The sequence below is a fragment of the Gymnoscopelus braueri genome (genome assembly GCF_963280865.1).
Source record: "Gymnoscopelus braueri genome assembly, chromosome: 9".
Lineage (NCBI taxonomy): Eukaryota > Metazoa > Chordata > Actinopteri > Myctophiformes > Myctophidae > Gymnoscopelus > Gymnoscopelus braueri.
The window spans coordinates 27,435,976-27,447,364 of NC_137610.1; the positions used below are offsets into that span (position 1 = coordinate 27,435,976).

Here is an 11,389-nt window from a genome sequence, read left to right on the forward strand (position 1 = left end):
ATTTTTATGTAGCGCTGCTGTAATTGACTTCCAACGGTAAACCATAAAAGCTAATGGCATGCTAATGTGGAGTGTGTTCAGGCCCATGGCCATGCTGGTGAGTCGTCGCAGGAGCTCAGCGCGCTCACAGAGGAGCGCAGAGGAGCCGGGGCAATGGAAGATACTTTGTAATTAAATTAAGTCTCCACATAGTAAATCTAAAGTCTAAGGCCACATCCACACGGATACGATTTTAGGTGAAGCCGCATAAGTTTTTAATCGTTTGCACGTTTTGGCCACACGGAGCCGGCGTTTTAGGTCTGCAATACGCTTATTTTTGAAAACGGGTCCCAGAGTGAATTAATCTGAAAACGCCACCCTTGCGTCTCCGTGTGTACAACCAAATACGGCAATACGCATCTTTCCTGAACCGATGACGCTATAGCTCCACCTCTCGCTTAAAACCGCATGCGCCGAGCACCCCCCCCCCCCCCTGCATGCGTGCCCCCCGAACCCCCCCCCCCCGACCCCCCCGACCCTGCATGCGCCGCCGCCCGCCCCCCCCAACAACAAACACCCCGACCCTGTCAGCGTTGCGTTCGTACTACTTAACGCAATAGGGCTTTTACAGCCACGAGTGGACATGGAGTAAATGTACTTAGTTACTTTCCGCTTAGTTACTTTTTAATGTACAGTATATTCACGTGCATACAAATGAGCCATGCGGTCTTATAAGAATGAAAACAAACCTTGCTGTTGACCATGGATCACATGACGGTCGTCTGTTACGACGATCATGGATGAACTTCAACCTGGTGTTTGCACTTTCTCCATTTATAACCCGTTCATCTACATAAACGTTCATATTTCTAATATAAAGTGCTGACCCCATGGCCACGGATGTTACACTTATGTATGGGCCCGCATAAGTACACCTATCTTCCGTATTGTTCAATAAAAATCATTTTAATCCGATTGGTGGCCATTGACTTCGAATTTTCTCCATTGACTTTCATTTACGCGACCCTACCGGTTGGGAGGAGTATTGCACTCTAATACATTATAACTCTATGAGAAAATGGCTGCCGATCGGATTAAAATGCTTTTTATTGAACAATACGGAAGATACGGGTACTTATACCCACTCGAAGTGAATTTTAACATCCATGGCCATGAGTTAAGCACTTTATATTTGAAATCTGAACGTTTATGTAGATGTACGGGTTGTAAATAGAGAAAGTACAAACACCAGGTTGAATTCAGCCAGGACGCTAGTGGCTAAGCTAGCAGTTTGAATGGGACGTTTACGGCCGTATTAGCTAAATCTGGCATTTAAAAAAAAAGAATTTATATCGAATATCTTAAATACAATGAAACAAACACATTTAGGCTCTCTACCTGTGCTCAAACAAGCATGACAGCACACAATAAAAATATAAACATGTTGTGTTGATTGATGAGACCGAGTCTGGATGAGAATCAGCGTTGCCATGTCGGCTTATTATAAGCGACTTTGGGCAGAACTTTTCTGGCTTTTTCTGTAAAGTTGCTTGTAAAATTGGTAGTTGCGGGTTGCGTTTTTTGTGTGGCTTATTTATAAAGTGTTCTTGCTTATTTAGGCTTGCTTCCAATTTTTTTAATTTTTTTTTTAAACCAGTGGTTTTCAAATATTTTCATGAAAATGTTCTGTGCCAGAGCATTAGTGTTGTTAGAATGTTTAAAAAAAAAACAAGTATTCTTTATTTTATTGCAAGAGTTTTTTTTAAATAGCCTATGTACAAGCTCACGTGAGCTTGTAGATCGGCTATTTTCATTCAAGTAGCTGATGTCACTAAGCCACTTCTTCTGGGCTTGTTTTCATAGACCTGGTTGCTTATTTTTCTCGCAAAATCTGGCAACACAGGTTCCGTTCCGTTCACTTACTAGCTCAATGATTAATGAATGAACAGTATAATAATAATAATAATAATAATAATAATAATACTTCGCTAATAATATAAATAATAATATATAAATAATCAGTACTCAAGATGACTATATTTTATTTTCGGTTCAGGTGAACCAGTCTATGAAATGAATGATTGTGACTCTGACTGGGCACACTGTCATTACATGATCTGGGGCACAGATGTAATGACATTTTTTCCAGGTAGCGTGCCTTTGCATCTGCGTTCAGCTTCTCTCTGTATGGTATGTCTCTGTCACGCATTGTGTGTGTATGTGTTGTAGACTTTACACAGACTGTGCGTTCAGGAGACGTTGTGAGTAGCTGTCAATGTTAGTAAAGTAAAAGTAAAAGCAAGTAAAAGTAGCAATACCACAATATAAAAATACTCTGTTACAAGTAAAAGGCCTGTGCTCAAAATGTTACTTGAGTTCAATCAAAGTAAAAGTACAAAAGTATTGGCATCAAAATATACTTAAAGTACTGAAATGTTTGAAAATAGCTGATCTACAAGCTCACAATGCGTCGCGATGCGCGTTGTGAGCTTGTAGATCGGCTATTTTTAAATAGTCTTTGTAAAATAGGGCAAATAAATAAATATAAATGTTTTATAATGTCATGATTATATCTGCAAACTCACTAGTATTAACTAAAGCGTTCAAATAATTGTAGTGGAGTAAAAGTACAATATTTTCCTCTGAGATGTAGTGGAGTAGAAGTAAAAGTATTGGAATTTGGAAATACTCCAGTAAAGTGAAAAATACCTCAATTGTACTTAAGTACAGTACTTGAGTAAATGTACTTAGTAACTTTCCTCCACAGCACCACCCACAGGCCAGGCATATATACTACAGCGTTTTCAGTTTGTGGCGTTTTCAGTGGTTTCGTGTGGACACACACATTTCTTGAGACGATTCCGTGTGTACGGTAAACTTTTTGAAAACGACTCTGTGACATTTTTTAAAACGTCTCCGTGTGGATATGGCCTAACCACTTTCAACCTGGAAATGGAAATAAGCTGTAAAGCTTTTTGTTTGTTTGTTTTATCCTTTTGACAGATATGTAAATATATTATCGCTGTTTGGCGGAAACGAGGCCAAATCTACATAATTATTTCGACTTTTTATGTTTTTTTTCGTAAATGAATGCCCTACTTTGTCATACTACAGTGTCAGTATGTTCTTGCATATCGTTTGGTTTTGTTAGGTATGTTGTTAGTTTGTTGTCTCCGCCAGGCCGAAAGGCATGGCGAGAGAGTATGTTTTCGCCCCTGTCCGTCCGTCCGTGTGTCCGTCCGTCCGTGTGTCCGTCCGTGTGTCCTGTCTGTGTGTTAGCACCAAATCTCCGGCACCGTTGGCCCGGTCGCTCCGAAACTGTGCACACACACTCCCTGGATGCCAATTCAGAACCTCTGCCTCAAATTTTTCACATGGGTCCGTTATAGCGCCACCTGGAGGCCGATTTGTTCAAAACCCATTTTTTTACATTACTCCTACAGATTTTATCCAAACGTCATGCAAATCGGTACACAGTATCTCTATAGTCATGTGATCAACACGGATCTGTCCCATTCCCCATATTCCATCCTCATTGGCTAAGGTTGCCTTCCAAAATTTGCAGGATTGGTCCGTTTTGAACAAAATGCCTCAAATCATGAACGCAGCTTCCAACACATTTCCACTAGGCCGAGGAAGAAATGCCACCTGCCATTTTTCACATCAGCCTCATGGTGGCGCTATAAAAGGCTGATTTGTGTTTTTAACTATAACTGCACCGATCTGCGTGAAACTTTTCACGCACACTCCCTAGAGGCCAAGGAAAAACATCCGCCCTGCATTTTTCACATTTGCCTTTTATAGCGCCACCAAGAGGCCGACTTATGTAAAACACATTTTTGGATATTAAGCCTTCACATTTTATCCAAATTTCACACAAATCGGTACACATGATCTCTATAGTCATGTGATCAAGATGGAACTGTTTGATTTTTCATATTTCATCCTGATTGGCTAACAATAACATCTAAAGTTTGCAGAAGTGGCCCGTTTTGAACAAAATGCCACAAATCATGAACGCAGCGTCCGATTGAGGTGACACTTTACAAGCACATTCGCACTAAGTTGAAGAACAAATGCCACCCTTTAACATTGCCCTATTATAGCGCCACCAGGAGGACGCTTTTTTCAAAACTTTTCTTTGTTGTATTACTCCTACAAATGTTGTCCAATCATCATGCAAATCGGTACCCATTATCTCTATAGTCAAGTGATCAAGATGGTTCTGTCCGATTTTTCATATTCCATCCTGATTGGCAAATTCCGAACATTGTTGGCCCACAATAACCTACCTGACCTGGCGGAGACCTGTGCTCCGAGGAGCACTTTTTCTAGTTATGTATGTTTTTGGTTTGTTTTTTAGTTTTTCTCTTTTCATTTATGTTTTTATTGTTCTTGAAAAATACCTTCTGTGAGGAAAAAAAACTGCAATAAACAGGGAAAAAAATACTACAGTGTAACAAAAGTAGGAAAAAATAGCCGAAATAGCTCTAAAACGCATCACGATGCATGGTGAGCTTGGAGATCTGCTATTTTATGCCATCTTTGCAAAACTATTAAAGTGAAAGTGGTTACCCGAGGCGACAGCGACATTATGTTCATGACGTTTTGTCAATGAAAACGCCAATCAAACGTCAATCAGTCAAATCAATCAAAGATACAGACCTAATTTGAATCAATACTCTCTCTCTCCCTCTCTCTAGCTGGAGGAGGCCTGGCTGGATGACGAGCACAGTGAGTTCCTGGAGCAGCTGAAGATGGAGATGCTGGAGGAGCAGCAGAGAGAGGAGACGGAGCTGGCTGCCCTCCAGGAGGAGCAAGAGAACCAACAGGTCGGAGTCCTGGGAGCCTCGTTTCCACCCACACATTGGCAGAGTGAAATTAATTTGTGTGACCTTGGCAGCTAGTGTGACCATGAACACCATTTACACCTGGAGCGAGGTTGCAGTAGCTTAGCATTTAGCATTGTGACAGAAGAAAGCACCAAACATAATTATGTGAAGAAAACTGTTAATAGGCAGACTGTTCCTGCCGCACGGGCGACTACAAAATGATGCCACCACATTGTTTCACATACTATGTGCAATAAATGGTGCATTTATATAGCGCTTTTATCCAAAGCGCTTTACATAGATTGTGCATTACATTCACCCATTTACACGCACATTCATGCACCATCCTGCTCATCGGGAGCAATTAGGGGTTCAGCGTCTTGCTCGAGGACACTTAGAGCCTAACTCTGGGGGAGCCCGGGATTTAACTGGGAACCTTGCGGTTCCCCTCCGGCCGCTCTACTGGCCACTCTACCCCTGAGCCACTGCCGCCCCATGCAATTTATACATGACATGACAAATACCCCAACAACAACGTCTCTTTTGTGTTTCAAATTATATTCAGAGCAGAACATTGTAAAATGAAAGCTTCCAATGTTACTGCTCCCACCCCATCCCAGGTCAACAATGCCAAAGCTAGGTTTTGTGACCAGATGTCACGAAACATTCTGTACAGTCCCAAATTATGAGCAGGTTGTCCCCAATCGTGCCTGCCCCGAAAACCCCAATTTGTATTCATTATAGCCTAATCAAGTCTGTAGCCTGCATTAAATAGGCATAAGTGCTTTGTGAGTAGAGAGACCCATTGTTATACCGTGGCTTGCTGCATACCAATTTATTATACTGACGTTTCAGCTGAAGGCATAATATTATGTCAACGTATTTTTTGTTTGAAAATATGTCATTTTTGTCAAGCAAAATTAAGGGTCACGTGACAAAGTAATAATGAAGCCTCCTCAGCCTAAAGCTTCTATCCCTCATTGATTTATATGGAGGGAACACTGAAAGTGTATCTCACACACACAGTGAAGTAGGCGTTAAAAAAATATATATATATAATTTTTTTTGCTAAATATGGTAAAAGGCCATCCTGCTGGAAATAGATTTTGAATAGTCTCATAGCAACAGCAGGAACAACTGGTTTCCCAAAGCGCTTGTTAAACATTTGTTAAATAAAAGGAGAGGCTGCCAGGTGGACACAACACTGCCCACACTGCGCTGATCTGCTAAACAATCCTCAATGACCTTGTTTCTGTGCTCTTTGTGCTGTGTGGGCTAAAACAGGGATTCTCAACCTTTTGCATTTCAAGGACCCCCAGCTTGATATGCATTAAGCCACGGACCTCCATTTGTTATTACGTTTATCTCCAGGACCCCAATCTACACTGTCAAATCCTCAGTGCAAGTGTAACTCTGAGAATAGCATAGAATAGACCCGCGTAAGGATCCGTTTGGTTTCATTTGTACACTCTTGGAGTTACAGACCTGTAAGGGTCCCATTTGGTTCTTAACTATCAATCTTTTAGCTGGGGACCTCCTGGAACCCCTTCAAGGACCCCTGGGGGTCCCGGACCCCGTGCTGGGAACCAGTGAGCTAAAAGACACATATCTCTTGATAATAAACCTCAAATAATAATATACATTAATTCTCCATCATGTGTTCAGTTTCATTAATAATTGAGTTGCACTGACTGAATATGGGTCACTTCTCACAATCAATGTACCTGTTAGTCACTGAAACTAGACTGGAGATGGGATCAAACTCTCAAACTGACTTTATATACACGTATACAGTATATCTCTGCTGTCCGGCAGAAACCAGCTAACTCCAAAATGTTCATTTTTCAGGAAATGAAAAAAAGTGGAGTTAAGAGGTTTTGTTCATCATTGATAAGAACAGCTGAATGGACCTTCAAGCTCACAATGAGATTGGAGTTCAAAAGGGGGTGGAGCCTGGAGTCAGCAAAACCAGCTAACTCCGGTGGAGTTAGCTAGTTTAGCAGAAAGTTTGAGGATCTAATGGAGTTAGCTGGTTTTGTCAGAAGCGCTTTTTAATGCTTTTCATTGGTTCAATATTTGTTTTACCAACACACAGACATAAAGGATGTTCAGTGGCCCTGATTTATGGAAAAAAAATGCAAAAGCATCAAAATGGAGTTAGCTGGTTTCTGCCAGACAGCAACGATATGCAAAAATAAACTTGGAAAATCAAGAAGGTCTTTGAAATACGAATACAAAATAACCACCATGAATATGTATGGCAGGAGACTTAACGAGCCATTTAAATTCCACAACATTGATGATCATAATTTAAAATTCCGCTTTGCCGGGAGATTAGCATACTATAAAAATCCATGTAAATGGGAGTTCAAAGACATGGCGGAGAAGAAACACTCCCCAACGTAACAGAACGACTCACATCAGAAGGAACAGTCCTAGAGGATAATCCAGAATAGCGAAGCACCATTGCTAAACCTCCATAGATAGAGATGACATTATGTTCTCCAATCTCCTTGTTCTATTTTAACCCATTAAGACCGGGAACACATCTGTGTAACCACTTAAACCATTATTTTATTCATTTGTAGATGCGTTCCTGAATTGAATGGGTTAATGCGTAGGAGGAAAAAAAAGACCAGAAAGTTACAGAAAGTAAAAAAAACGGAGAATGCGTTTTCATCATGTGTGTGTGTGTTTGTTTCATTTCAGAGAGCCGAGGATGACGCACCCACCTGTTCCACACTGGCTCACGGTAAGGACAGAGCAGTGAAGAGCAGAGGGGAGAGCTCGGAGCGCGACATGCTGGCCCACATCCAGAAGCGTCTGTCCCAGTGCCTGAGAGACAACAACCGCCCCGCGGGCTCCACGCGGCTGGAGGAGGAGGACGACGACGAAGAGGAGGAGAGGGAGGGCGACCGCTTCCAGCAGCTCCTGGAGCTCAAGTGTCAGATCCGCAACAGCGGCGAGTACGACCTCTTCTACAGCCGCCGCAGCACCATCGAGTGCAGCGTTGTGGAGCAGGGCGGCGTCCAGCACGAGCTGCGCATGCTCAACGAGGAGCTGCGCAGCATCGAGCTGGAGTGCCAGAACATCATGCAGGCCCACAACATGCGCAAGGGTCAACAGTCGCCCTCCTCCAAGGGCCGCTCCGTGCCATCTGCCAAGGACCAAAGCCTCCGCCGGGGCGACCCCGCCAGGGGCAAGTTGGCAGACAGGCTGGAAAAATCGGACAAGGACAGCTCCAGTGCCTATAACACGGCGGAAAGCTCGCGGAGCACCCCTCTGGCCATGGATCGCTCCCCGGAGCATTCCCTCCAGAGGATGGTGAGTCTGACCAATCAGAAGAACCTGTGCAGCAGCCTGGCCACGGGATACTGCCTCAGCCCTAGTCCCAGCCCCACACACACACACACGGTTGCAGTTACAGGCAAGAGCAGCAGCCCCGACCACAGCAACCACTCCGAGTCGGACCAGACGCCTCAAGCAGAAGAGGAGAGGAAAGGGAAATTGAAGCCGCTGGGCACCCAGATCCCCTACCTGTCCCCCTCCCACAGCTCCCAGCAGAGACAAGCCAACATCCCGGCCCACGCCCGCCACTACCAGAGCTACATGCAGCTGATCCAGCAGCGCTCGGCCGTGGAGTACGCCCAGAGCCAGCTCAGCTTGCTCAGCGTCTGCAAGGAGCCCCAGCGGCCGGCCGACGAACCCAAGATGGAGTGGAAGGTGAAGATCCGGAGCGACGGCACGCGCTACATCACCAAGAGGCCTGTGAGGGACAAGATCCTGCGGGAGCGCGCCCTAAAGATCAAGGAGGAGCGCAGCGGCGGGATGACCACGGACGACGACGCCATGAGCGAGATGAAGATGGGCCGGTACTGGAGCAAGGAGGAGCGGAAGCAGCACCTGGTCCGGGCCAAGGAGCAGAAGAGGAGACGGGAGTTCATGCAGCGCAGCCGGCTGGAGAGCCTGAAGGAGACGGAGCAGAGCAGCAGCGAGGGCCGGAAGGAGGTCAGCATCATCGAGCTCAGCCACAAGAAGATGCTGAAGAAACGCAACAAGAAGATCCTGGACAACTGGATGACCATCCAGGAACTGATGACTCACGGCACCAAGGCCCCCGAGGGAGCCAAGGTCCACAACGCCTTCCTATCAGTCACTACTGTATAAAAGAAAAGAGATCAAAAACAAACACACACAATCTACCCCATGTGGTATAATATACTTGCCTCGTTCAATGTGGCATTTTTATGAGGACAACATAAGGAATATTTTTCACACTTTGTAACCCAAATAGCATTTTTGTAAAGAATTTATCAGCGGTTTCATGGCATTTAATTTTATTTTTCAGCATTGTTTTTCATGTCACGCTCTCCCAGAAAAGAATTTTGTATGGAATTACAGCAATGCAATGCATTTATTTTTCTTATTTCATGCTGTAGATGTTTATCTTTTTGACCATTGATTATTTTCATATTTTTCCTTTATACCCGTACAAATCAAGGCAGCAGTGTGAGTTCCCAGATAGGAGTTGGGAGCTTTCTTTTGAGTATACAAATTGTTTTATCCAAAATGCACCCGTGACCTACTTGCCTATGTAATTAACAATTCTGTTTTACTTCAAAAACCTCATGAATATTCACACATTCCAGACACAGTACTGTACAACTTTTAGTACAATGCAAGATGCATAACAAAGAATGTCTTTGACTCGTAGAATGTTAATGATTCCTAAATAACGTACCCTTTGAATGCAGTTGTTTTCTAACTCAAATACTATGCTGACACGGTTGAGGTAATGTAATTACGATATGTTTATGTATTTCAACATCTAATTTGTAACCCTCTTGTTATAGTCCTACCAAATATTGTAAAAACAAGTGTATTCCTGCACTCAAAATTATAGTGACCAAGAAATTAATGAATTGAACGAAACACTACAATCTTCTTCCTGAATTCACTTCACTTTGTGGTTCACACAAGACAATGAAGTCATTTTATTTGGAAAATCATAAACATTCAATAAGTCGACAAAGTCTGTCTCTCCTTTAACAGAGCAAGTCTCTAGACATCTGAGCTGTCAACAAATAAAAACAAAATGTAAGTCATTTATTTATTTTTTAAATTTTTCTTTCTCCATGTATACATATATTCCACACCAAATGGACCTGCTCATAGCTTTTACGAGCCAGTATTTTTTACTTATGTTTTTTTGTTTTACTCTCCACATACAATTTAACTCCACACATAGCCTTAAAAAGCTGGAAGTGAATTCATGCAACACTGGTTGTGCGGCAACCTGGTTCACTTCACACATGAACAAATTAACTATCTTTAGTTCTGTGGAATGGAGAGATTATAATTCAGCCATAAATCTATATAATCTTTAATCATATAATCTGCTATTTGAAATCTGGAAACAGAAAAGATTATTAGACACTTTGTTACCGATACATGTGAACCATCATTAACCCCTTAAACACTACATACTAAGTTGAGCAGAGTCCATCAGTGCTAATACCTGGCCTGCTCCTTTTTTTTTTTTTTTAACTACTACACCAAATCTCTTCACTGAAAATAGTCAATCTATAAACTCACAACAAAATGCGGTGTGAGCTTATAGATCGTCAATTTTCGCCGAATGTTCGCCCCCTGAATAGGGATGCTAGGTTCATGATGTTAATGTCAAACTCATGTGTTCAAAAACGATCACTGCTGAGCAGGACTCAGAACATATAGCTTGCAGTCCATTTGTGACACTGGGTTGCCACCTGTCAACACATTACAGTTACATGTACAGCGTACTCATTCCAAATGCCTACTTTTTACTGGAAAATACTGTAAATTTGAAATTTTAAACCAATTCCTGTATTTGTTTAAAGTCGATGTCCAATGGTCTTCTTTCAAGTAATCCGTAGTTGGCACATTTGTAGCCAGGTAAAATGTGTGATAATTGTGATCATTGAAAAAGAAATGACAATAAATTATTGTTTTGGTTTTTTTTAAGACTGTGTTAAATCATATGTGATATACAGTATGGGAGTTATAATGCTCTGTCTTATTTCAGAGTGTGTGTGCTAGTTGGGCAAGTCTGTAGTTCAAGCATGGCGCAATGCAGACAATTCAGCCATACCAGGCTATATTATACACGAATCCACGGAGCGCTGCCCTGCGCGCAGCCATTGCTGCAGTGTCAACGCTCTGTGGACGCGACACCGCAGCAATGGCCGCCTACAGGCAGCTACAGGCAGCGCGTCTGTGGATTCGTCTATAGGATATATGGGAGAGAAGTCTTACTTAAAAACAAAGGTTGCACTCTGGGATCATTTCCAAAGTGTTGAGTGTGTGAAAGATTTTTTCCCATTCAGTGAATTGTAAAAAATATTAGTAAAACTTTCAAAAATTTGAGAAAAAGTACCAAACCTTTCCAAAATAGCATAAATAGCTGATCTACAAGCTTTCAACATGTCGAACATTTGTGAGCTTTCGCTATTTTTGAAAACTAGATGTTCGGGCCACTACGCGGCCCGAACTCTAAATGTGAGGGCCGCGTAGTGGCCCGAACATCTAGTCACACCGCT

The 11,389-nt window shown here is 42.6% G+C and overlaps 1 protein-coding gene across 1 annotated transcript in view; it reads left to right on the forward strand.

The window, feature by feature from the left end:
- The window catches only part of LOC308092408 (PDZ domain-containing RING finger protein 4), a 173,403-nt gene extending 162,589 nt beyond the window's left edge, over positions 1 to 10,814 (forward strand). The window contains exons 8-9 of the mRNA XM_080438277.1: positions 4,683 to 4,811; positions 7,521 to 10,814. Of these exons, the coding sequence (XP_080294403.1) occupies positions 4,683 to 4,811; positions 7,521 to 8,978 (1,587 nt within the window). The 3' untranslated portion in view covers positions 8,979 to 10,814. The remainder of the gene's footprint in view (positions 1 to 4,682; positions 4,812 to 7,520) is intronic.
- The last annotated feature ends 575 nt before the right edge of the window (positions 10,815 to 11,389 follow it).